Below are 27,616 nucleotides of genomic sequence, written 5' to 3' on the forward strand. Positions count from 1 at the left end.
GTAAAGCCCCACCCAAAGCCAGTTCTGCCCAAGGCCTGCTCCAAGAGGACCCCTGCAAGGCAGGGTGAGTGGAGTCCTTCCTGGGGAGTGCCCAGTGCCCACACACTCCCTTCTAGAGAAAGAAGACAGCACTGTGCACAATGAGACCAGGGGACCCGGGGTGTGTGGGGGCCACCAGGTGGGGCACAGCACACCCTCCGCTGAACCCTGAGCCATGGGGACCCTGAGCGCTCCCAGCCCTCCTGACACCTGCTTCCCCTTGCCACATGGGCCCTGGCAGTGGGAATGGGGCGTCTGCCGGAGCCTCTCCTGGGCTGTGCCAACCTCCCTATGCCCAGACAAAGCCCCCCTCCCCCGGCCTCCAGGGAAGGGGTGGGCCAGTGAGGGAGCTGACAAAGGGAGCCAGTGGGGCTGTGCCTGGGGCTCGTGCCACCCCACTCCCCGACCTGCCCACAGCGCCCACATCCCCCTCCTGCCACTTGGCCGGCTGGGGCGCCCGGCACCGTTGCTATGGCGGCAGCTCTGGGGAAGCTGCAGCTGGGTAATTATTGCGAACATCCATCCTGCCTCCAGCCCGCCCCAAGAGCCGGGCAGCGAGAGCGGGGCCAGGGCAGCCCCTCCTCACCCGCCGGGCAGCCGCACCCTGGCCTGGCACGACGCCTGCCCGAGGTACGGAGGGGAGGACAGCCATGCAGGCTGCTGCAGCAGACAGGAGCCAGCCCAGGGGCTGGCCAGGAAACCCCCACTTTCGCCCTGGCCCCCCAGCCCTGGGCCACCCTTGGAGCTGACCGGCCGGCCCAGAACTTATTTTTTCCAGCTATAATACACACACCAAACCAGCCAGAGAACCTCCTTTGTTCAAACAGAATCCTTCCTCTGCCGTTTTGGGGGCAGTGGAAGCCAAAGCAGCCAGAATGGGCTCTGGCCTGTCACCTAGGGATGGTCCCCTCGATGAGGCGGTTCCCCTGGGGCCCCACTGTGGGCCCCGCCACCTCCTCAGCCTCAGAAGCTCGCCTTGGCCCTGGTGTCTAAATATAGCTCTGCCGGGCCAAGCCTGAGGTCTCACACTCCCAACTGCCCCGGGTGGCCGGGGGAGGAGATTCATTCAGGCCTCGAAAGAGCATTTCAGGAGCCACTTAGGGCCGAGCTCAGGGCCCCCACTGTGACGCAGGTGTGCCTCTGCCTGTGGGGCTTGCGGACCCCCTCAGGAGACACACAGATATGATTTTGAGGAGCTAACTCGATCGAGAAAACACAGACCAGGACTCCCCTCGCCCAGCCTGGAAGCAGGATGCATCAGGGCGGGAGGGAAAGGAAGGGGTCTAGGCTGGGGAGGGGAGGCACCAAGGGGAGAGAGAGGAAGTGTGGTCTGGTGCTGGAACAGATTTGTGTGGTAGAATGTGGGGTGCGCCCCAGCAGGACATGGGCTAGGGAGCAGTGGCCGGGGGTCAGCAGGGTGCAGAGCGCAGGGATGCCGTCTCTTCTCCTTTCGGCTCCACTGCCCCTCAGGGCCCTGCACAGGCTGGCACTCGGCAGGAGATACCACTCAGATCTTATTTTCCAAAGAATCCCGAGGCCGGGCACGGTGGCTCACGCCTGTAATCCCAACACTTTGGGAGGCCGAGGCGGGTGGATCGCTTGAGGTCAGTTCGAGACCAGCCTGGCCAACATGGCGAAACCCCATCTCTACTAAAATACAAAATTAGTTGGGTGTGGCAGTATGTGCCTGTAATCCCAGCTACTCGGGAGGCTGAGGCAGGAGAATCGCTTGAACACGGGAGAGTCTCCCAGTGAGCTGGGATCACACCACTACACTCCAGCCTGGGCAACAGAGCAAGACTCCATCTCAAACACACACACACACACACACACACACACACACACACAGAATCCTGGTGGCCAGAGTGGAAGTGGAGGCAGCACAAAGGAGGGGGACAAGGTGGTGGGGGCAGCAAGGGGCCACGGGCGAGGCAAGGGTCCCCTGGAGCTGCAGGTGAGAGAGGAAAATGAAGGAGAATCCACAGGACATGGGGGATGAGAGCAAGGGAAGGATTCAGGCTGCCTGTGCCCCTCCCCAGGCCTTGGTCATCGAGCCGCTGACCAGGGCCCTGCTTGGGGGACAGACACTCTAAAATAAAAGGGTAAATATCTGTTGAAAGAGAGCCCGGCCCCTGCTCACCACCAGACATTAGGGCCTCAGGGAGAAGGCCTTCTGCTCAGCTAGTGCGGGTGGAGGGAGAGCAGCCTGGTCCCTGGCACAGCCTTCTGGGTAGGGACTGTCTCGGCCTCGATGGCCTTTGGACCTCCCACTTTCAGTCCCAGCAATAAATCTTCCCAACAGCACACGGTTTTCTACCTGAAAAGCTCTTTCCATCCAGCATCCTCTGCTAGCTTCAAACAGCCCTGGCACTGGGCCAGGCAGGGAGGCACAGCCATTGCAGAGGTGAGGAAACTGAGGCTCAGAGAAGTGAGGCTCAGAGATCTGCCCAGGCATGGAAAGGGGAGGGACCATGACTAAGCACCCACTAAGTTACAGGGGCCTTTGCAAACATCACCTGGGGCTGCAGCTAGAAGGCGGAGAGTAGAACTTGAAGTCAGGAGTAGAACTTGAACTTCCGACTGATTCCCTGGTCCTGGGCTCCCCTGTCCTCCTGAGACAGAGGCTAATAGGAGCCAAGACTGGGCCATTCCTTTTAGCACCATGTTTTCTGAGAATATAAGCTGGAGAGGGTGGGGCAGGAGGTCTGAGACAAACAAAACTGCACTTTGGAATTATCCAGTCTGACTGCAACCACCTCTATCTTACAGATGGGGAAACTGAGGCTCTGGCCTGGCCCAGGCCCAAAGAACCCACTGTTTCCCAGATCTTGGAGTAGCTGAGACTGGGTAAGTAAGTCCCACTGATCCCAGAGCTCTTTTTGGATCCAGCTGTCCACACAGCATCTGGGGTTTTAATTGGGTATATTGGGGAAGGATTCTGAATGCAAATTTGGAAGAGAGCTCTGGGCCAGCCCTGCAGCTAATGTCAGCCATGGGGACTCACAGGCCACTGGGTTAGAGTGATGTGGATCAGGCGTGATGCAGAGGAGCATGTGAGAACCAGCACCAGCCACTGGTAGGACTCGCATTAGTGCAAGTGACCACAATGGTGGGTGCCAGACACCATAAGGGAGAAGATGGTGGTGGGGCCTTCAAAGAGTGCCTGGAGCGTGGCGAAGCTTCCGGGTGGTGTGGCGAGGCTTCCGGACGTCGCACTACGACTGTTATTGTCCTTGTCCCTCTGCACCAGATCTCTATCCTGGCTGTTTTTCACAGCGTCCCCAGAATGACTCTGTGAGGGAAGGTCTATTATTATCTCCATTTTCAGGTCGGGGGGCATTTAGATGGGAGAGAAATTTGGGGACTGGGGGAGTTCTTCCCCTTCTCCCTGAAATTACCCCAGGCCGGGGACCCTGTCTCCCACCCACCAACAGGGCAAGCCAAGATGGTTGAAAAGTTCTCCTTGGCCCAGCTTTAAAAGCCAACCCAACAGAGTGATTGGAAGTCCAAGAGTAAGGAGAGCTTAGTTTGGACTTCCCAGAGGGCAAGTTTTTGTATAATACCGATCACAAATTTGGTACCCGTCCTCTTCAGTAGTGCCAGGGGTTCAGCTGGGTACCTATCTTGGAGAAACTGCTGGAGTGCACAGTGAGGCCTGTTCAGGGCTGTGTGTGGGAGTGAAATAATGGAAATGTCCATTCATAGGCCAGAGGGAAAATAAAGGATGGACCAGCTCACACACAGAACACTGCACAGCACGGAGGAGGAGGCAGGTCTGTATGCACTGACTCAGAAATGTCCATGACACGTTGTTCAGTGAAAAATAAGGCATTGGCCGGGCACGGTGGCTCACTCCTGTAATCCCAGCACTTTGGGAGGCCGAGACGGGCAGATCACTTGAGCCCAGGAGTTTGAGGCCAGCCTGGACAACATGGTGAGACCCCCCATCTCTACAAAAAAAAAAAAAATACAAAAATTAGCCAGGCCTGGTGGTGTGTGCCTGTAGTCCCAGCTACCTGGAGGCTGTGGTAAAAAGATTACTTGGGCCTGGGAAAGCAAGGGTGCAGTGAGCCGAGATCACACCACTGCACTCCAGCCTGGGGAACAGAGTGAGACCCTGTTTGAAAAAAAGAAAAGAGGAAAGGAAGGAAGGAAGGAAGGAAGGGAGGAAGGGAGGAAAGGAGGAAGGGAGGAAGGGAGGAAGGGACGGAGGGGAAAAAAAATAGCCCGGGTGCGGTGGCTCACACCTGTAATCCCAGCACTTTGGGAGGCCAAGGCGGAAGGATCATTTGAGCTCAGGAGTTCATGACCAGCCTGGCCAACATGGTGAAACCCCGCCTCTACTAAAAATACAAAAATTAGCTGGGTATGGTGGCGTGCACCTGTAATCCTAGCGACTTGGGAGGCTGAGGCATGAGAATCACTTGAACCTGGGAGGCAGGGGTTGCAGTGAGCCAAGATTGAGTCACTGCACTCCAGCCTGGGCAACAGAATGAGTCTCTATCTAAAAAAAAAAAAAACGAAAAAGAAAAAGAAAGCATCTTGCAGAACAAAACACACAGAATGTTACTACTCACGTGAGACGCATACCTAAACACAATATGCACATCTAAACAGATATAGATAGTCTAGGTATAGCTGTTGGTACAGGCACGATACAGGTATAGGTAGTGGCATAGGTATAGTTACAGATATTGGTATAGGTATTGGTATAGGCATGGCATAGGTATAGGTATATACACTGACCAGCTGACAACAATGGTTTAAACAGAATGGGGCTCAGGAGGTAAAGAGGAATTACTTGGCCTTTTATTCACTACATTTTATTAATGTTTGAGATTTTACAATGAGAATATTTTCCTGAAATATTCGTCTGATGCTAAAAATTAAAGAAGAAAAGCGGCTGGCCACATGGCTGGGAGCCTGAAGCAGGGCTGAGTCTGGGCGCTCATAAGAGGCAGGGTCTGTGGGAGTCAGGCCTGTTTGGTAGTCTCAAGCTACATCTGGAGACTCTTCCTAAATCCACTGTGGCTCCCTCTCCCCAAGGCCAGAGCCAGAGAGAGCTGGTTTCCACAGCAGCAGTAGCATACGCAGGTCCCTGCAATCTGGAGGTATGTGAAACCGGGACATTTACCCTGTGCGGTGGGCCCACCTCTGCCACCTCTGCTCCTTGAGGCAGGGCAGGACCTCAGAACTGGCCAGAGGGCGACCTGAGACATGCAGGCAGAGAAGGGAGCCAGTGACCTCTAGGACCCCCAGGGCTTAGGCAGGATGCCGCGTGGAACCCAGAGCAGTCTCCCCAGCCTTGGCTTGCATTTGAGCCTCACAAATACCGCACTGGGGGAGGCAACAGCCCGTCTGTGCCCCTGCACTCCCAGCAGTCAGCAAGGTCAGGAGTGGGAGAGGGGAGAAGGCCTTTCATGGAGCACTCCTTAGATGCTGGGCCCTGAGCTAGACACATTTCCTACTCCCTAACTTTGGCCTTTAAATCTTGTTCAGTGAGTTCTTTTTGACACATGGAAGCTTGGGATGTTTTTCGGCCAGCTACTGAAAACAAAGGGGTAAAATAATTCAAACAAAGCAAAGGGATGTACAGTGAAAAACAAGTCTTTTCTCCTCAGCCCCCAGTCCCTGCCCGGGAGAACCCATGTGCTCATTGGAGCACGTGCATGTGTGTTCCTGCCCCCTCCTTGGTACTAACAGAAGCGCTCCCCACAAAGTGCGCTGTATCTGGCCTTTTTCACATAAAAAACATGTATCTCAGAGCTTCTTCCACAGCAGTACACGGGACCGCCTAGTTCTTTTTCATGCATAGAATTCCATGGCATGCAAAAGTCTTTAGTATTCATGTAACCAGATCTAGAATTCTGGCTCCATGGTTTTCTGCCTTTTCCATAGGCTTATTTCTGTTCTGCACAACAGCCCTGGGAGGCAGGTGGTCCCTGTGTTAGAGATGAGGAAACCAGGGTGACGGGATTAGTCTGTTCTCACGCTGCTGTGAAGAAATGCCCGAGACTGGGTAATTTATAAAGAAAAGAGGTTTAATTGACTCACAGTTCTGCGTGGCTGGGGAGGCCTCAGGAAACTTACAGTCATGGTGGAAGGCACCTCTTCACAGGGCGGCAGGAGAGAGAGTGATACTGAGCAAAGGGGGAAGCCGCTTATAAAACCATCAGATCTCGTGAGAACTCCCTCACTATCATGAGAACAGCATGGGGGAAACTGCCACCATTATTCAATTATCTCTACTTGGTCCTGCTCTTGACACGTAGGGATTATTAAAATTCAAGGTGAGATTTGGTGGGGACACAGAGCCAAACTATATCAGTGACTCACCATGCCAGTTTGCCTGGGACTGTGCCAGGAAAACCCTCAGTTTTGGACAAACCAGGATGGTTGGTCACCCTAAAGGTAAACTGAGGCTTGGAGGGTAAGGACATTCTCCAAGATCTTGTGGTTGATCCGTGGAGGCCTGGGATGGCCACTGAAGTCCACCTGATGGTGATGATACTCTAGGAGGACAATGATCATATAGTAAGTGTCTCCTCTGTGCCTGCCCCTTCTTCAGCCCTCATAACAGCCCCAGGAGGCAGACAACGAGGCACAAATAGAACTTGTGACAGGCGAACCAGGGTCAGATCTCAGCAGCAGGGCTTGGCTGTGTGACCACTGTGGTCAGCTCCTTCTCAGCCTCCTGTCCTGGGCCCACAGCAGACATACAACAAATGTTTGTTGAGGGGAAAAAAATGCATGAATGAAGTATTATTATCCTCATTTTAAGGGAAAAACTGAGGCACAAAGAAGCTGTCCCTGGCACAGGGTCACAATTTGAACCTGGAGAGGGGCTCCAGAGCCCATGACACGTTTCCCTCTTGTAGAAGGTCCTTGTCTGTAAGGACAGACAAGGCAGGACAGTCAGAGGCAGGAGGTGGTGCCTCCTGCCTCTGACTCCTCGGGCCAGTCCCCCTGACAGCCCCCTCACCGCGTTGCACTACCTGGTCCCCTGGTCCCAGCCTCCTTTCATGGAAGGAGGTCTTGCCGTCTCTGCCTCCCCACTCCTGACTTGGGGACCCTGCTCTGAACCTTCCACCCAGTCCGCCTGGACTGGATGCTTCTCCCGGATCCTGATGCCTGAGCTTCAGCTTCCCCACTCCGGACTGTTTCATGCGTTCATTCATGTGTCCAACTCTTCACTCCTTTCCTCAACAAACATTGACTGAAATTGAAATGAGCCAGTTCTACCCCGGTGTTGGGAATTCCGAGATGAATCCAGCCTGAGCTTTGTCCTTGGGGGACACAGAAAACAACAAAGAAATGGCACTTGTTACCCAGAGACCCAGAGAGATGCAGCTCTGATGGAGATGGCGCAGGCACGGGCTGCTGGGGCTTGAGTTCAGGGGTTGGGGGGAGGTTCCTAGCCTGGGGGCTCTGGAAAAGCTTCCTGGAGAAGGTTATGCTGGAGTCTGGAAAGATAAGAAAGAATTAGCAAGACAGGCATTGGGAGGGGAGGCGAGAGGTACTGTGACATCATGGACAAAGCAGTGGAAGACAGCGTGAGACATTCAAGAAGTGCACGTTGTTCCTTACAGCTGGGTCCAAGCTGTCCTCAGGTGTGGACGCGTGGCTCTAGGAAGCCCAGCACCCTCCCCTGAGTACCTAGCCAGCTCCGGGCCCAGCAGGGCTTCCGAGAATTTCATGTCCAGAAATTTATCAGAAAAAAACACAACAAAACAATCAGCAATGTGGACATGAGGTTACGCAGGACGGAGGATGTTTACTGCGGTGTTTTTATCACAGAAAATGAGTGAAACAGCCTCTGTGCCCAGCCACAAGAAGGGGCCACACTTGTCAAAGGGCCACCACTGGCTGGAGTCATCCAAAAGGCTGAGGAGTCAGATTTCAGAGACTACTTAAAGGCACCAGACAATGCATCTGATGTAACTGTAGGTAAAAGACAGCAAGAGGCAAACTATTTTTTATTAGGAGATCTACATATGCATATATATATATATGAAATGATATTAGGAAGAAATGTGTCAAATGCTTCACAGTGGTTATCTCTGGTGATGGACTAACCTGGGGGTTGTAGTTCCTTTTTAAAAATAATTTCAGCCAGACGCGGTCTCTCACACCTGTAATCCCAACACTTTGGGAGGCCAAGGTGGGTGGATCACTTGAGGCCAGGAATTTGAGACCAGCCTGGCCCATGTGGCAAAACTCTGTCTCTACCAAAAATACAAAAATTAGCCGGGTATGGTGGTGCATGCCTGTAATCCCAGCTACTCAGGAGGCTGAGGCAGGAGAATCACCTGGGAGGCGAAGGTTGCAGTGAGACAAGATTGTGCCACTGCACTCCAGTCTGGGTAATAGAGTGAGACCGTGTCTCAAAAAAAATAAATAAATAAAAATGGGCCAGACGCGGTGGCTCATGCCTGTAATCCCAACACTTTGGGAGGCCGAGGCAGGCAGATCATGAGGTCAGGAGTTCAAGAGCAGCCCGACTAACATGGTGAAACCCCATCTCTACTAAAAAATACAAAAATTAGCCAGGCATGGTGGCACATGCCTGTAATCCCAGCTACTCGGGAGGCTGAGGCAGAATTGCTTGAACCCGGGAGATGGAGGTTGCAGAAGGCCAAGATCGCACCACTGCACTCCAGCCTGAGTGACAGAGTGAGATTCCATCTCAGAAAGAAAAATAAATAAATAATAATAATAATTTCCTCGGCTGGGCACCGTGGCTCATGCCTGTAACCCCAGCACTTTGGGAGGCTGAGGTGGGGGGATTACTTGAGCCCAGGAGTTCAAGACCAGCCTGGACAACATGAGGATACCTTGTCTCTACAAAATACAAAAATTAGCTGGGCATGGTGGTGTGTGCCTGTAGTCCCAGCTACTCGGGAGGCTGAGGTGGGAGGATCGCTTGCCTAGGTGACAGAGCAAGACCCTGTCTAAAAGAAACATTCCTGTGTTCTCTGATTTTGTAATGGTGGGCCAGTCTCACATTTTCATTTTCAGAGACAGATTCTAGGAGGCAACTCCATGAGGCCACAACTTCTCTTTCCAGCATCCTCCTGAGCCATGCCTCCCAGCCCAGCAAAAACCCCCAGGGAGCCACCCGGAATGACGTGTTGTCCTCCCATCCTGTGTACAGTGAGCCCACGTGCTCTGACTCCTGCCGTTCCTGTCTGAATGCCCTCTGCTTTCTCTCTCCATCTGGCACAGTTCCCCCAGCCCCCAGGCCCCCCTCAGGGTCCTTCCACTGGGGAGGTCATGCACACCGAGCACCCTTGCCACTGAACAACGGGTGTGCATGCCCAGATACTTGCCTGGATGGTGAGCTGCTGGGGGAAGGACCTGCCTTACCTCTTTCTTCCCCAGGGGCTTTATAGGGCCCAGGATTTATTTCTATTTGTTTCCCGCCTCCAATATCTTATTTCGAAAATGTCCAAACCAAAGATAATGGTATAATGAACACCCTTCGCTTAGATTTGCCACAGTTTGCTTTTTCTCTCTCACTTTGTCTTGCTGAACTAGTGCAGACATCTGAACACTTGGCCAGGGCTGGGGATTTGGAAGGTGCTTAACGCCTGCTGGAATCAACGAAAGGGAGAGCAAGGACACGGTGCTGCTCCCCTCTGCCTTTGGCCCCAGTGGATAACCTTGCACAGCAAAGCGCTGGCCTTTCTAAAATGCTAACACAGAGGAGCTGCCCACCTACTTGGAGGCTGGCTGCCAATAGTCAGCACAGCCCCTCTGCAGACACGCAAGGCCTCTGTCATCCCTTCCTGCCTCATCGCTCACTGAGCCCTGGAAGACAGCCTCGTCCTCACACCCACCTGCGCCCCCCATGTGCTGCTGGACTTGGGCCATGGAACCTCTGGCCTCCCCGCTCACCCAGGGAGGGCATACATCTCTTCCATGTCCCTTGCAAACCTGACATCCTCAGAGAAGTGGAGGACTTCCCTGATATTTCCTCTGCCCCTTGGCACCAAGGGCAGCCTCTGTTGGAGTGACCCATTCATCCTGGTCTGCCCAGGACTGCCCAGTTTTAGCAATGAAAGTCCAGTGTCCTGGAACCCCTCAGGCCTGGGCAAACCAAGAGGACTGGTCACCCTGGCTTCTGTTGACTCTCACTGGGTGGGCAGGACATGTTCACACTCCCACTGCCGGGAGACAGCAGCCTGAGAGTCACCAGGGGCAGGGGCTGGGCTGCTCTCTACCTCCCCAACTCTGCCAAGGCCAGGCCACAGAAGAGGCCCAAGGACAGGCTTGCTGACGCTGGCTCACTGCCTAGAGGAAAGAAGAAATGAACGAGCACAGGGCTGGGTGCGGTGGCTCACGCCTGTAATCCCAGCACTTTAGGAGGAGGGCAAGGCAAGTGGATCTCCTGAGGTCAGGAGCTTGAGACCAGCCTGACCAACATGGTGAGACCCCATCTCTACTAAAAATACAAAAATTAGCTGGGCGTGGTGGCAGGCGCCTATAGTCTCAGTTACTGGGGAGGCTGAGGCAGGAGAACCGCTTGAACCCAGGAAGAGGAGGTTGCAGGGAGCCAAGATCACGCCACTGCTGCACTCCAACCTGGGTGATAGAGCAAGACTGTCTCAAAATAAAAAGAAAGAAAGAAAGAAAAAGAAACGAATGAGTAGACAAAGAAACAGTAATCTTGCCTCCTTCAAATCTGCTCAGATGTCACCTCCTCCATGAGGCCTTCCCTGACTGCCATCTCAGATGATAGCCTCCCCACTCCCCACCCCCACTTTACAGGCTTCCCTAGCATGTATCACTGACTGACATTCTCCATGTCATTTGTTCACTTTCACTAGGGTCCGTCTCTTGGACTACAGTGTCAGCTCCACATGGGCAGGGGTTTTTATCTGTTTTGATCACTGAGGTATTTCTGATGCTTAGAATAATAGGTGTTCAGTAAGAATTCATTGAATGAATGAATCCTTGCTTTCCTGCAAAAGATGGAGCCTCCTGGCCTTCTCACACATTTGGTCTTTTGTTTAATTTGTTCAACAGACATCAGTGCCCTCTGCGTCACTGTGTGTGCATGCATGCATGTGCATGTGTGTGGGTGTAGGTGTGTGTGCATGTGCCTGTGTGTGTGCCTGTGTTTGTGTGTGTGCAGGTGCATGTATGGGCGTGTGTGTGCGCCCGTGTGCCTGTGCGTGTGTGTGCGTTGTGTACTTGTTGTTTGCATGTGTGCTTGTGTGTGTGTGTGTGTATACAAAGCAGAGTGCCCAATCTGATGGCAGGAGGGGCAGAGGCCAGGGTGAGGACTCAAAGAGCCATCATGCCTGGTTGTATGTGAAGCCAAGGACCTGGCATTTGGGGGTGGGTTCTCTGGGGCAGGACCCTGAGCTCTTTGCAACAGCCTTAAAAGAAAGCCTGGACTGTAATAACCATGGCCAACATATATTGAACACTTGCTATGTCCCAAGCACTGTTCTGTGTGCTTCATGTATGTTTTCTCAGTTAATTCTCAAATCTCTGACATGTAATTGTCTCCATTTTGCAAATGAGGCTGGGGAGCCTAAGTGACTTGCTCAGGGGACCACAGCAAGAAACTGGGGGTCACAGTCAGACTCTGGAGGGTGCTGCTAACCCTGGTGCTGGAGACTCCATTTGCAGAAGAGGAAGGAGGATCAGTGAGGTGAAGTCACTTGCCCAGGGTCACAGAGGTGGTCTGCTGAGATTTACAGCAGGTCCAGGACACCAGAGGAGTCTGAGGTCCCACTTGGTGGCCACCCTGGAAGAGGTGAGGGTAACCAAAGGGAAGAGGACAGAGACCCAGAGCCAGGCAGGAGCTGTGCTTGAATGCAAAACAGCTGCACAAAACTGGAGGACAGGAGGGACCGGGTCTGACTGGGGAGATGGAGGCCAACTTCTCAGCAAAGCTGTCCTTGCTTCCTCTTCTCTCCTGAAAAATGGCCACAGAAGCCGTGGACCACCTGTCTCCAGGCCTCCACATGGGCTGGCTGCCATGCACTGGCCCTGGAGAGAAGCAGAAAGTGGGGGTGGGCAGCATCCCCTGTCCCAGGCCCCTCCTCCTGCGCTCCCGGCAATGTCGGCCTGACTCACCTGGTGATACCAAGTGTATATTCTGTGTCAGGAGCTGCGCTGTGCAACTCAAGATGCCCTGACTTACTTAATTCTTACACCCAACAAGTTCCAACAGGGAAACAGAGTTCAGGCAGCGAGGTAGCTGCCCAAGCCACCAGCAGAGGGAGGGTACAAGCCCCAACTATCTGGCTCCAGAGCCTGTGCCTCTAGCCCCTACCCAGGATGCAGAGCCCTGGCTCCCCTGGCTGGCCTGGCTCCCCGCCACGAGCCTGTGTAGTCCCTGACAGTGTTCCACAGCCCAGCAAAGGGCTCGGCACACAGCAGGCTCAGCTGAAAACAATCCTTGCTCTTTGAGATATGGGAACAGTGACTTCTTCCTTTGGATGTTTCTCCCTCTACCCAAGTCTGGGAAACAATAACGGTCTCAGTTGGACAGTACAAACACCTTTCAAAGCTGCCCCTCCTTGGAAGGCCAAGAAGTGGGCAGAACATGGGCTTCCAACCAGGCCAACCTGGAAACGAACCCCAGCTCCACCCTGCAAATCACTGCACCTCCCTGAGCCTCAGTTTCCTCATCTGTAATATGGGGTTCATAAGTATCATTATGAGGAGCATGGTGGTGTTGGCCTGTAGTCCCAGCTACTCAAGAGGTGAGGGCTGGAGGATCGCTTGAGCACAGGAGTTTGAGGCCAGCCTGGGCAACATAGCAAGACCCTGTAACAATATTTTTTTAAATAGTAAAAAAAAAAAAAAAAAAAAAAAAAGTCACTGTGAGGATTAAAGGAGACAACAAGAGCCGGTGCCAGGCACACAGTGGGTGTGCTCAGGGAGGGTGTATCTGTCCACCGAGCACCATGGCCACCTCCAGTCTCTCCCAAGGCCACCTTGGCCACTGCCCCCCTACTTTGAAACTATGGCTATGTAAATCATGATATGTTTGAAGCATACAGAACACACAGAAATGAGCTGTGCCCGGTCGGAGCACTCCACTCTGGCACACACGTAATCATAACAGGCCCTTGGATTCCTGAGTGTTTTCCAAGGGTTGGGGTCTGTACCATGTGCCATTCGTGGGCGGCCTGCTTCCTTTCATTCTCACGACTTCCTGTGGAGGTGGGTCCTCGGTTACCCCAATTTATAAATGGAGAGACTGAGGCTCCAAGAGGTCCCACAGCCAGGGAGTGGTGGAAGTAGAATTTGTTTTTATGTAGATGTGTATTTATTGACATCAAAGATGTTTACCACATATTATTAAATGAAAAGCAGTCCATAGGCCAACAGAGTATAATTTGGGAGAGTATCATTAAAATATTAACAATAGTTATCCCTAGGTGGTAGGATCAAGGGCCTTACAATTCTTTTCTTTTTTTCTGCTTATCCATATTTTCTAATTTTTTTAATAACAACTTTGTTGAGATATAATTCACATCACATACAATTCCCCTGTTTAATGCATGCAATTCAATGGTTGCTAGCATACTCACAGAATTGTGAAGCCATTACCATAATCAACTTTAGAGCATTCTCAGGCCGGGCACAGTGGCTCACACCTGTAATCCCACCACTTTGGGAGGCCAAAGTGGGCAGATCACTTGAGGTAAAGAGTTTTGGGACCAGCCTGGCCAACACCGTGAAACCCCATCTCTACTAAAAGTACAAAAATTAGCCGGCCATGGTGGCATACCTGTAATCCCAGCCACTCAGGAGGCTGAGATAGGAGAATCACTTGAACCCGGAAGGTGGAGGTTGCAGCGAGCTGAGATCACGCCACTGCACTCCATCCAGCCTGGGCAAAAGAGCAAGACTCTGTCTCAAAACAAAAAACAAACAAAAAAAAAACAAAAACAACAAACTTTAGAGTATTTTCATCATTCCCAAAAGAAACCTCCTGCCCATTAGCAGTCACTCCCCATTTTCCAGAACCCCCCTCTCCAGACCTAGGCAACCATATTCTGTCTCTATGGACTTCCCTGTTCTGGACATTTCATACAAATGGATTCACACAGTATGTGATCTTTGTGACAGGCTCCTTTCACTTGGCATAATGTTCTCAAGCTTCATCCGTATTGTAGCATGGATCAGTATTTTATTCCTTTTCATGGCCAATAATATCCACATTATATCTGTCAATTCATCATATTGAAAGACATTCAGGCTGGGTGTGGTGGCTCACGCTTGTAATCCCAACCCTTTGGGAGGCCGAGGTGGTCGGATTGCTTGAGGCCAGGAGTTCGAGACCAGCCTGGGACACATAGTGAGACCCTGTCTCTACAAAATACAAAATACAAAATATTATCTGGGTGTCGTGGTGCATGTGTGGAGTAGCCTTTAGTCCCAGCTACTAGGGAGGCTGAGGTGGAAGGATCACTTGAGCCTGAGGGTTTAAGGCTGCAGTGAGCCGTGATCACGCTATTGCACTCCAGCCTGGGTGACAGAGCACTCAAAAACTCAAAAAAAAAAAAAAAAAAGGAAGAAAGAAACAGACATTCAGGACAACTGGGCTGTTTTCACGTTTTGGCTGTTAGGAATAACGCTGCTATTAACATTTGTGTAAGTCTGTGTGTAGATATATGTTTTAATTCTCTCAATTATATATCTAGGAGTGGAATTTCTGGGTCAAATGATAATTCTATGTTTAAACTTTTGAGAATGTGCCAGACTGTTTTCCAAAATGACTGCACCATCTTACATTACCATCAGCGGTGTATGAGGGTTGCAATTTCTCTATATCCTCACCAACACTTGTTCTTGTCTTTTTTATTCTAGCCATCCTGTGAATGTGAAGTGGTATCTCATTGTGGTTTTGATCTGTATCTCTCTGATAGCCAATAATATTGAGCACCTTTCATTTGCTGATTGGCCATTTATACATCTTTTTTGGAGAAATATATGTTTAGATCGTATCGCCATTTTAAAAATTGAGTTATTTGTTTTTGTTTTGTTTCTGTTTTTGTTTTTGTTTTTTTGAGACAGAGTCTCACTCTGTTGCCCAGGCAGGAGTGCAGCGACACGATCTCGGCTCAGTGCAACCTCCACCTCCCAGGCTCAAGTGATCCTTCCACCTCAGCCTCTTGAGTAGTTGGGACTACAGGCACCAGGCACACACCACCACGCCTAATTTTTGTATTTTTTGTAGAGACGGGTTCTCTCCATGTTGCCCAGGCTAGTCTCAAACTCCTGGACTCAAGCAATCCTCCTGCCTTGGCCTCCCAAAGTGCTGGGATTACAGGTGTGAGCCACTGTGCCCAACCAAAATTGGGTTATTTGTGTCTTTATTATTAAGTTGTTGGAAGTAGGATTTAGAGCCAGGTCTGGCCCTTGCTTTACTATCAAACGGTGGACACTGCACACACCCCCATGGCATATGCCCCACCGCCAGGGACATCTTGAAGCCCCCTGCGGACTTGGCCCTGCTCTGAGCAGGTGGAAGAGTAAGTCCTGTTGGGGCCTGGCCCACAAGTGTCCAGTGAATGTCTATGGATGGACAGACAGACAAGTATATCTCTAGGAACGAGTAAGCCAAAGGGGAAGAAAAAACACACAGACCAAGAAGTCCACACCCCAGGAGGAAGAAACTGCTGAGGCCCAGCTCCAGGAGGTAGAGATAACACTTTTGGCGCGGCGAGAGGCCACCAGGCAACTGCCTCTCGTGTCCTTGGTGGCAGTAATCTATCTGGCCTGTTTTTACGTGACTGACTATTGGCCTGTCTGAGGCTGGGAAGGAGAGGCCAGGGAGATTAGCAGGGAACCCATAAGCCTATCTGTCTAGGGGCTTGTAAGGGGGGCAGCTGGTCAGAGGCGGGCAGGGAACTGGTGGGGTGTGTCCCTGCCAGCCTCTGGCCCCAGAAACTCACTGCTTCATCACCAAGGGCGCCTGCATCTTGAACACCCAGCTCTGGATTCTGACTACCTGGGTTTGAATCCCAGCCCTACCATCTCCTTGCTGTGTAACCATGGACAAGTTACTCTCCATCTCTGAGCCTCGGTTCACTCACAGCCTCACCTGTAGAATGGAGACAACCAGAGTGAGAACGAAATGAGACCCTAAGGCTGTGTCTTTGTGGGGCCAGGCTGCCGGTGGGAGGCTACAGACAGTGGGCAGGAGGGCTCACCCACAGGGCATCCCCAGACCCTGTACTCAGAGCCTGTCCCCTTGTGAAATGGAGTCACAGACTCTCCTGAGACCAGCCGCCGCACGAAGGTGCACCTCGGCCCAGTGCTGTGAGAATGTGGCTGCTGGTGGAGGCAGCTCCAAGAACCTGTGTGGTAAAGACAGGCTGGGAGGGGGTGCCAGGGCAGCCTCTGACTCAGGCAGCCTGGGATCAGTGTCCTACTCTATCTTTTACCAGCTGTGAACCTTGGGCAGGCACTTGGCCTCTCTGTGCCTCAGTTTATCCTTTGGAAGACAGAGATGACAGTCATGCTTACTTTATAGGGTGGCTGTGAAGATTAAATGGGTTAATAGAGGTAAAATGCCAGTTAAAATCTCAGCCTTAAAATAAAGCCCAGAGCATCTCCTGAATTCATTTAACTTCTTTGAACCCCAGATTCTCCCATATGCCCCCGGATTCTTCCAGCTGGGCTATGTGGAGGACGGGAAAGTGTTAAGACTATTCTGGCATTTCCCAAAGTGGATCCCATAGACTTCTAACTCACTGGATGCTCTAGGAAAATAAAAAAGGGCACCATTGTCACATAGGCCTGGGTGCTAGTGTAGACCCAGCCGCTTCCTGGAACCACACACACACACACACACACACACACACACACACACACACACGAAAGTTTCTGCGAAACCCTGCAGTGAAGAGCTCTGTGGATGTTTGCGTTGTTGTTTCTCAAATTTATTTGACGATGAACACCCTTTTCTGCCCAAGGTCGATTTAACATCCTCCTAGAAAACAATGATGGTCAAGGTCATTTCTATCTTGCAGCTTCCGTGAATCACAGAAAAGATGGGAAGATTTGCTAAAAATCATCATCATCACCTAGAAAAAGTGCCTTTCTGTTTTTAAAACCCTTTCACACTCACCACCATGAAAGCATCATGGCCCTGTGAGGTGCTCTCAGCCCTGCCGCAGGGATCAGAGAGGGTCAGAGTGGGAAGGCCACACCAGGGATACCCCACGCCCACGACTGCCCAGCCAGGACTGGCCCAGGTCCCTTTCTACCCCGCACAGCCGCCTCTGGCTACCCCAAACCAGACAGAATACCCAGAAGGTTGTCAGGACAGAAGGTGGCGTCTGCGAGGAGCCTTCTAGAAAAAGGAGTTGTAGCCAGGCACGGTGGCTTACGCCTGTAATCCTAGCACTTTGGGAGGCCGAGGCGGGTGGATTGCCTGAACTCAGGGGTTCAAGACCAGCCTGGGCAACATGGTGAAACCCTGTCTCTACTAAAATACAAAAAATAAGCCAGGTGTGGTGGCATACACCTGTAGTCCCAGCTACTAGGGAGGCTGAGGCAGGAGAATTGCTTGAACCCTGGAGGAAAAGACTGCAGTGAGCTGAGATCGTACCACTGCACTCCAGCCTGGGCGACAGAGCGAGACTCCATCTCAAAAACCAAAACAAAACAAAACACAAAAGAAAAAGGAGTTGCCAAAAAGAAGCCCTATGGGTTGAGCCAGCCCAGCCTCAGGCAAGGGAGATGTCGAGGATCAGGAGTCCCCTGGGGGCACCTGCAGGGGAGGCCCTGTGACCCCGAGCCTAATTAATTGGGAAAGTGCCCCATTCAAGTAGCCCCTCACATCTCCCTGTAAACATCTCAGCAAATCTAACATCCAGCAACCAGATTACATCTCCCAGAAAGTGGCCTCTTGAACACAGGACAAGGGCCAAAATTCTTCCCTAGGCCCTGCGAGGTTTGGAAAATGAGCTTGGTCAGCTAGTCAAGGGAGGAGACTGACATTTATTGAGCACCAGTGATGTGTCATGCATCGTGTACCTGTATGGTGAGATCTCAATTCGGATAATAATCCCTCTTCACAGATGGGGGAAACTGAGGCTCTCAGTGGTAAATTAACATGTCCAGGGATGCAGCAGGGCTAGGACTCAAGCTCCAAGATTGGGTTTGGCTCGCCAGCCCCAGTGCCACCACACGCCCCAAACCCTGTGCCACACCTCGCTCTCCAGGCCCCCTTCCCATTCCTAAGCCAGGTTCTCAGGGCCTCAGATATGAGAGGAATTGGTTGGGGGGCTAATGTGATCTGGCCCCTAACAGCCTAGCCCACACTGTGGATGGAGAAACTGGCACTTGGGTTTGTCGCTCGATGTCCTGGAGAATCGAGCTGTTTTAGCCCCTAGTACTCTGATCATCTGTTCAGGGAAGACAGGTAGAGAAATCCATTTTCTGGGTATGCTAAGCCAAAGGCCATGCCTAAGTCTTTGTCTGAATGCTGTGATCATTCCCAGCTGCCCTCAGGTGCAGCCTCCTGCCTGGCATCCCGCCCGGCTCACTGACCTTCCAGAATCCTGGCACTCAGGCTGGGGGTGTATGGAGGGGAGGGGGGCCCATCATACAAACCTCTCTGCAAAACCCCTATTCCTCTCCCTGATGACCCTGCCCCCCTGGGGGGATATTCTCCCAAACTGGGACTTCCCAGAATTTCTGGGTCAGCAAACAGACTGGCTGAGTGGCTGCAGGCAGGGGCCAGGTCCCCGCACTCCTCTCCTGCGAGACCTCTCCTCTGCACTGCTACACGTCCTCCTGCCCAGCGCAGAAGCAGACATTGGAGAGGAGAGAGAGCCAGCACCAAGCCCTCCCAGCTTTCCCACCACACTGCCCATCTTCAAGCCCTCCGAGCTTTTCCACCATACCACCCATCTTCAGGCTGTCTGAGAGGCAGGCTTTCTTTCCTTCATCCCTGGCAGCAGATCCAGGTCACAGAGGGGCAGCTACTTGCCCAAGGCCACACAGTGAGGCAGCAGTGGGCATCACACCTGGGTCTGACTCACTCCAGAGTTGGGGACCTTTTTCCCAGTCCAGTACAGTGGCCAGCAGTGTTGAGGATGGGGAAGTGTTAGACTATTAGTGTGGGATCTGGAGCCTGGGCTCCCCAGCTTCCTCACTGGGTCACTTGGGGTAGACACCTCAACTTCTCTGTACCCCAGTTTCTCCATCTACACAGTGCTATCAGAGAGTCCCTGGCTTCAAATTCTGTGTAAGTTGTGTGGCCTTGGGTGAGTCACTTAACCTGACTGTGTCTCTGCTTTCTCCAATTTAAAACAGAGTGGGCCTTAAGGTAAGGGTCAGTATGAGGATTTTTTTTTTTGAGACAGAGTCTTGCTTGATCCCAAATTTTTTTTTTTTTTTTTTTTGAGACAAAGTCTCGCTCAATCTTTTTGTTGAGACAGAGTCTCGCTCGATTTTTTGAGACGGAGTCTGGCTCAATCTCAGCTCACTGCAACCTCTGCCTCCTGGGTTCAAGCGATTCTCCCACCTCAACCTCCCAAGTAGCTGGGATTACAGGCACATGACACCACGCCTTGTTAATTTTTGTATTTTTAGTAGAGACGGGGTTTCACCATGTTGCCCAGGCTGGTCTCGAACTCCTGGCCTCAAGTGATCCACCCGCCTTGGCCTCCCAAAGTGCTGGGATTACAGGCATGAGCTACCACGTCTGGCCTAGTATGAGGATTAAACTGTGTCAAGGGCTTCCTAGCAGGTGGTGTCTAGAAGGCCCACACTGATGGCCTGCTGTTGTGGTCAAGATGGGGCTGTCTAGGCTGACTCCAGAAGGAAACACAAGGAATAGGCCCCAGAGGTCATCTCTGGGGAGGGAAACAGTTGGGGAAAGCGTGGGAGCCCTAACTTGTCCCTATAGGTTGTCTGCCACCTTCAGAATTGTGTATTGCAGTCACGCATTATTACTGTTACCACAGCTGATTACATGATGACTGCACAGAGCTGCTCCCCTGGCCTGACACACGCACTCATGCTAGCCAGAGGCCCCATGCATGCCTTGGGTGCCCAGGCCAGCTCCTACCACTTGCTTGGCTCATCCCTCCACAGCTACACCCATGCCGTACCCAGGCCCTTTTCAACTACCCCATGTCTCCCAGCAAGACCATGGCACAGCCTTGAGGGCCAGGAGGGTCTCTCCATCTAGCACACATTGGTCACTCACCACATGACACTTGATGTGAGTCTCTGTCCTCCATTGTCTCACCCATAAGTGGAGAGGCTCATGCCTCCCCCAGGGTAACTATAAGGATTAAAATAAAGAACTAGGGCCGGGTGCAGTGGCTCACACCTGTAATCCCAGCACTTTGGGAGGCCAAGGTGGATGGATCACCTGAGGTCAGGAGTTTGAGACCCGCCTGGCCAACATGGTGAAACCCCATCTCTACTAAAAATACAAAAATTAGCCAGGCGTGGTGACATGTGCCTATAATCCCATCTACTGGGGAGGCTGTGGCAGGAGAATTGCTTGAACCTGGGAGGCGGAGGTTGCAGTGAGCCGAGACCCTGCCATTGCACTCCAGCCTGGGAGACAAGAGTGAAACTCCGTCTCAAAAAAAAAAAAAAAAAAAAAGAAGAAGAAGAACTAGGGTTTGGCTTGGTGGCTCATGCCTGTAATCCCAGCACTTTGGGAGGCTAAGGTGGGAGGATCACTTGAGGCCAGGAGTTCCAAACCAGCCTGGGCAACATAGTAAGACCCTGTTGCTACAATATATTAAAAAAATTAGCTGGGTATTTTAGCACACGCCTGTAGTCCCGACTACTCAGGAGGCTGAGGTGAGAGGATTGCTTGAGCCCAGGAGATTGAGGCTGTAGTGAGTCAAGATTATGCCACTGCACTCCAGCCTGGGTGACAGAGCAAGACCCTATGTCTAAAAAAGTAAAATGGAGAACTAATGTGTGGAAAGCGCTAGATACAGTTCCCCACCCGGAGTTGAAAGGGTGAAACTACCACGGGTCGGGGGATTGCTCAGGGTCAGGTGCATAGCCTGGAGTGCAGGAGTGTTGGTCCCAGCTCCTTCCCCAGCCCCACCACCCACGGCAGGGGGCATCGCCTTCCCCCACCCTTCCAGGCTCAGAGGGCGTCAGGTCCCTCACAGTATCTCCCCAATCCATTGATGGCACCTACAGCACCCTAGGCAAGCTAGCCCCTACCCACTTCTCTCACCCTCTGTGCCCTCTGAGGAGCAGGCTTTCTTCCTCCATCCCTGGCAGCAGATCCAGGTAACAGAGAGTGGCAGCTACTTGCCCAAGGCCACACAGTGAGGCAGCAGTGGGTATCACACCCCGGTCTAGCTGACTCCGGAGTTGGGGTCCTTTCTCCCAGTCCAGTGCAGTGGCCAGGGGTGTGGGATCTGGAGCCCAGGCTCCCCAGCTTCCTCAAACAGCCTAAGCCCATCCTGCCTCCAGGCCTTTGCACTCCCCATTCCCTCCTCCTTCCCTGCCCTTCCCATCATTCAGGTTCTGCTCAGCTTTGCCTCCCTCAGAGGCTCTCCTGGACCACCCCTCCCGAAATGCCCCGATCCCTATTCTCTCTGTCTCTTGCCCCTGATTGTTTGCTTCATGGCACTAACCATTGCCTGAAACTTTTTTTTTTTTTTTTGAGACAGAGTCTTGCTCTGTCGCCCAGGCTGGAGTACAGTAGTGTGATGGCGGCTCACTGCAAGCTCCGCCTCCCAGGTTCACGCCATTCTTCTGCCTCAGCCTCCCGAGTAGCTGGGACTACAGGCGCCTGCCGCCAAATCTGGCTAATGTTTTTTTTTTTTGTATTTTTAGTAGAGACAGGGTTTCACCATGTTAGCCAGGATGGTCTTGATCTCCCGACCTCGTGATCCGCCTGCCTCGGCCTCTCAAAGTGCTGGGATTACAGGTGTGAGCCACCGCGCCGGGCCAATAAACTTTCTTTAGGGAATAACTTAGAAATTATTTTGCAACAGAAATATTGCACAGATAGTACAGGGAGTTCCTGTTGGCCCTTCACCAAGTTTTTTCTTATGTCAACCTATTACCTAACCATGGTAAGTGGTCAAAACCAAGAAAGTGACATTGGTACATTACACTGATGAGCCGCAGGCTTTACTCCGGTGAAACCGTGTTCTTCCTTACTCATTTGTTCTCAGCTGCCTCTCCCATGAGGAGGCAAACTCTGAAAAGCAGGGAGGTCGCCTCTCCCACTGACATCAATTTCCTCATACCTGGCAAGGAGTGCTGATTGGATAAAGGAGAGGAAAGAATGGCAAAAACAGCCAATGACTATCAAGGACTCCTGCCAGACAGTGTTCCTAAGTGCTTTAAACACTGTAAGCCCCAGCCTGGGCAACATAGTGAGACCCTATCTCTACAAAAAATTTAAAATTAGCCAGGTATGGGGCACGTGCCTATAGTCCCACCTACCAGGGAGGCTGAGATGGGAGGATCGCTTGAGCCTGAGAGGTGGAGCCTGCTGTGAGCTGTGATTGCACCACTGCACTCCAGCCTGAGCAGCAGAGTGAGACCTTGTCTCAAAAAACAAAACAAAGTCAAACAAAACCAGACCCAACACACAGTAAGCCATTTAATCCTCACATCAGCCCATGAAGCAGCTATGAATCATAGGGGAACTAAGGCATGGTACGGTTTGGTGGCTGGCCCAAGGCCACAGAGATGGGCAGTACCAGAGTGGGTGGGTTCTAGCACACTCCTCCTGCCCCTGTCACAACACACTGATGGCACCACAGGGTAACACAGCAAATGCCAGTCCCTCCATGTTCTCAGTCTATGAAACAGTGGGTCACACCATCCACAGCCCAGCAGGAGCACAGGCTTGGGACGGAGCCTGAGCCTCTGCTTCTTGCTTCTGCCCACAGTGACTAGTGGCTATCCCGGCCCTGCACAGAATGACACAGGGGCTCTGTTCCGGGGGCCCTCAGCCTCACCCTTCTTCAGGGAAACAGAAGGGGGCTGGTTCGGCCCCGGACCATGGGCTCCCGCCAGTGCTCCCAATTCCCCAGACCCTGCCGACACAAAGCAGGCCTCAGCCCGCCCCGCTCCCTTGGCCCACAGCTTGGACTGGGCCTCTAGGATCTGGCTGCTGAGGGCCGGGTGCAGAGCATGGGCCCCTGTCCTGAGGTCCAGCATTCTCAGAGGAGCTTTCTGGGCTCTGGAAGAGAGAGGAAGAGGAAGACATGGTGTCCCTTTCCGGATGTGGGGTGGGAGTGACACACAGGAGTACTGCAGCCTCTTCCCAGCACCCAGGGACCAAGCCAGAGAGATGTGCCAGCGCCTCCCAAGGGAGAAGCCATTCTCCAGCAGCTGGACAGGACCAGAGCCTGCCCCGCATGTCCGGCCGGGGTTCTACCCAGAGCCAGCCTGGCGCAGCCTCGGTCCCTAATCGTGTTTGCTGGATGCCTTGAATACAAGCGCCGGTGCCCAGAATCTCCTTGAGGTTTCAGCTGGGCGTGCCAGGCCCATCCCCCACTCTGGGGAGCAGAATAATTGTGGGGGGTGGTAACAGGGGACACCCTGAAGTGGTGGTGGCCTTGGTAAGACAGGCAGGCAGAGCTGGGGGTGGGGGCGCCCTGGGCTCGGCTAATTAAACAGAGACCCTGATGAATTGGAGAGAAACTGCTGCTTGCTAATTAAAGGTGCAGGCAACTTGCCTGGCAAGGATGGGAGGCAGGAGTCCTGGAAACATGTTGAGGTCCAGGCCAGCAAGGACAGAGCTTGGCCAAAGTCCCCCACCGTGCCCATTCTGGGCATCCCTCCCATTGCCCTCCCCCGCCCAGCAGGGGCCCGCAGCCCCCTCCCCACTTCCCTATCTCTCCGACCCACCTTGCTGAGCCTGGGGCCTCCGACTTCCCCCCCGCCCCTCCCCACCAACCCAAATCCTTTCCTGATAAGGGCCTGGGTGTTGCGGAGGAGGAGGCTGGCGCTGGTGGCTGGGCTGGGGGTGGACTTGCTGAGCCTTTGAGGTCCTCCTTCCCGCCCCACCGCCAAGGTCCCAGAGGTGGGCAGTGAGTCCAGCCAAGACTGATGTGACCTGTTGGGAACAAGGCCCCCAAGAAGATCATAGAATCTTAGTACCTGAGACTCGCAAGGGGCTTTAGGTCTTCCCTAATTTCCCAACAGTCCCCAGTGTCAGCCCAGGTGTGGGAGACAGGGACAGCACTTCTTACCGGGCTCAGCATTCCAGTTTTTGTAAAGGGAAAACTGGCCAGGCGAGGTGGCTACTGCCTGTGATCCAGCATGTTGGGAGGCTGAGGCAGGAGAATCGCTTGAGCCTGGGAGTTCAAGACAGGCCTAGGAAACATAGGAGACCCTCTCTCTAAAAAAAAAAAAATTAGCTGGGTGTGTTGGCTTGCGCCTGAGGGTTCAGCTACTCACGGGGTAGCTACTCAAGTGGGAGGATCGCTTGAGCCCAGAAGGTTGAGGCTGTAGTGAGCCATGATCGCCCCACTACACTCCAAAGTGGGCAACAGAGCGAAACCCTGTTCAAAAAAAAAAAAAGGAAAAGAAACAAGAAAATTGGAGCAAATGATCTCTGAGCCTTGAAGATTCTTACAGGGTGGACAAGAAAACCCCCTGAAGCTGCTCATCCCTGCCCCAAGTCACTTCAAAGCAGGGCTGTAGGCTCAGACACCTTTGCCAACCAACGTGACCTCAGGCAAGGGAGCTCATTGTCACATGCCTGGGTTTCCCCATTTGCAAGGCTGGGGATGGCAACAGTGCCCACCTCGAAGGGTCTCTGAGAAGACTGGAGGAGATAACAAAGCTGAAGTGTCCAGCACAGCAACTGGTCTGACCTGAATAGCCAGCCACTGCCATCTGAAAGGTCTGGGGAACTGGGGGGTCACCTGGCACCTAGCCTGTCCGAGTCTTACCTCTTCATGTGGCAGCTGCAGTCTGGCACTCTGAGGAGGAGGATTAGAGAGCTTAAGTGACTTCTGCAAAGCCACACCACTACGGAAGAGGAAGAGGCAGCCTTGGATCCCTTGAGTGAGGAGAGGATGGGACCTGGATTCCTATGTTGACATTTGTTGAGCATCTACTGGATGCAGGGTCCTGAACAAGACCCCAGGAAGGGACTAAGATGAATCTGAGATTCACTCTGCCTTTAAGGGGACCCCAGTCTGGAAGGAGAGAGAAAACACACATGCAAATAACTAGAATGCAAAGCAAATGTGGCTGGATGCAGTGGCTCACACCTGTCACTTTGGGAGGCCTAGGCAGGAGGATCACTTGAGATCAGGAGTTCGAGACCAGCCTGGCCAACTTGACAAAACCTCGTCTCTACTAAAAATAGAAAAAGTAGCTGGGCGTGGTGGTGCACGCCTGTAGTACCAACTACTTGGGAGACTGAGGCACGAGAATCGCTTGAACCTGGTGGGGCAGAGGTTACAGTGAACTGAGATTGCGCCAGTGAGCTGAGATCATGCACTTCAGCCTAGGCGACAGAGCAAGACTCCATCTCAAAAAAAAAAAAAAAAAAAAAAAAGCAAATACCCCTGGCATCAGAGGGGGCCCAGCAGCCCTCCATGCAAGGGGCTGGGGTGAGACTCTTGGGATGGCAGGGAGATGCTGCTGTGTCTTGGAGCTCAATTTGCAAAGCAAAGGTTTTGATTTTATTTGAAGGATAAAATCAGCCCTGGGGGTCATGGGGGTGCTGATGGAGCCTCCTCTGGCTTTTTTGGGAAGTTCTGGGTGGTCCCTGACCTCTGTGATTCCTGCTTCGAAGGTTCTGGGATCTATCCTGGAGGTATCTAGGAGTCCCAGATGCTGTGGTTTTGGAGACTACACTGTCCAGACCCCCAGCATGAATACATTCACGTCCACAAAGGACAGTGAGGTCCCCCTTCCAGGTGGCCAGACACGCACCAGTTTGGGGGGCTTCCTGCTGCTGGGCAATTTGGTGGGGAGAGGATGCAGCACTGGTGAGAGGCCCTCTCAGAGATGGTGGAAGCCTCCCAAGGCTGAGAGATGCAAGGCTGCTGGCCCCGATGCTGCAAAGCCTGAGCCTCAGGCGGCAACCCAAAGCGGGCAGGGTGAGTGCTAGGTCACTGGCCTTGGGGATGGTGCCTCCTGGAGATCACTCCCTTCCTGGAGATCAGAGCTCAGCCAGAGGAGCGGGCGGGTCTAGCCACAGGAAGTCTGTGCAAGCACAGCTAGCAGCTCCTGGAAAATAGGCGCTGCTCTCAGCCTCCCCAGGGCACCCTGCACCCAAGCTAGGCCAAATGATGGTCTGGGGCGCCCTCTGGTGGCTCCTCTGGGCAGTAGTGGATGCTGAAGCCACTGTGAATTTAAGGGTGGGTGGGGCAGAGATGGTCAGAGTTGGAAGATTTCAAGGTGGACCACTCTTTCCACTACACAGATGGGAAAACCAAGGCCCAGAGGGAAGTGACTTGCCTACAGTTGCACAGCCAGTGACTAATACAAGAACAGAACCCAGAAGTTCCTCTGTACCAATGCTTTTTTTTAGGGGGTCTCAAGACATCCCACCCTAGGGGAGGGAAGGCTGAGTGTCCAGGGCTCACTCCCAGTGCATATGGACAGCTGAACTGTAGGTCGCTGAGTATCTGTGTGACATAGCATGCAGCACTTCCCTCCCAGGCTTGGTTCTTTGCCTCTAAAGCCTGGGGTTACTGTGTTGGCAAGGGTTGGGGGACTAGGCCTCCTGCTTGCACACTGCTAGAACTGAGGGTGTAAACCAGCCAATCTTTCGGGGAGTTCTAAGAAGAGCGTTCCTACAGCTGGTATCATACTTCATGGTGAGAGATTGGGTGCTTTCCCCAAGACCAGGAACAAGACAAGGATGTCCACTCTTACGGCAAAGTTGAATTCACGACTTGTATTCAACACTGTACTGGGTACAATGGCAAGAAAATAAAGTCATCTAGATTGCAAAAGAAGAAGTAAAACTATCCCTACTTGCAGATGACATGATCTTATATATAGAAAATCCTGGTTGGGAGCAGTGGCTCATGCCTGTAATCTCAGCACTTTGGGAGGCCAAGGCAGGTGGATCACCTAAGGTCAGGAGTTTAAGACCAGCCTGGCCAGCAAGGCAAAACCATGTCTCCACTAAAAATACAAAAATTAGCCAGGTGTGGTGGTGTGCGCCTGTAACCCCAGCTACTCAGGAGGCTGAAGCACGAGAATTGCTTGAACTTGGGGTGCAGAGTTTGCAGTGAGCCAAGATCACGCCACTGCACTCCAGCCTGGGTGATGGAGTGAAAAAAAAAGAGAAAATCCTAAAGAATCCACTAAAAAAAAGTTATAACTAATAATTGGGTTTGGCAAAGTTGCAGGATACAAGATCAATATACAAAAATCAATTGAGCTTCTACACATTTGCAATGAACACTTCAAAAATGTAATTATGAAAATAATTCAATTTATACTAGCATCAAAGAGAATAAAATGCTTAGGAATAAAATAAGTACAAAACTTATAATCTGAAAACTATAAAACATTGTTTAAAGAAATTAAAGATGCCATAAATAAATGGAAAAATACCAATGTTCATGGATCTAAAGACCCAATACCATTAAGATGGCAAGACTCCCCAAAT

The 27,616-nt window shown here is 52.4% G+C and overlaps 1 protein-coding gene across 1 annotated transcript; it reads right to left on the minus strand.

Annotated features, from left to right (window-relative positions):
- Nucleotides 1-3,560: 3,560 nt before the first annotated feature.
- On the minus strand, nucleotides 3,561-26,498 carry LOC100971103 (uncharacterized protein C20orf203). Its single transcript, XM_055104472.2, is given in 4 exon segments — nucleotides 3,561-13,917; nucleotides 22,465-23,916; nucleotides 23,918-24,088; nucleotides 24,225-26,498. Coding segments are annotated over 3 exon segments (585 nt in total). The 5' UTR covers nucleotides 24,360-26,498; the 3' UTR covers nucleotides 3,561-13,917; nucleotides 22,465-23,637.
- Between the last annotated feature and the right edge of the window lie 1,118 nt (nucleotides 26,499-27,616).

The sequence above is a fragment of the Pan paniscus genome, chromosome 21, assembly GCF_029289425.2.
Source record: "Pan paniscus chromosome 21, NHGRI_mPanPan1-v2.0_pri, whole genome shotgun sequence".
Classification (NCBI taxonomy): domain Eukaryota; kingdom Metazoa; phylum Chordata; class Mammalia; order Primates; family Hominidae; genus Pan; species Pan paniscus.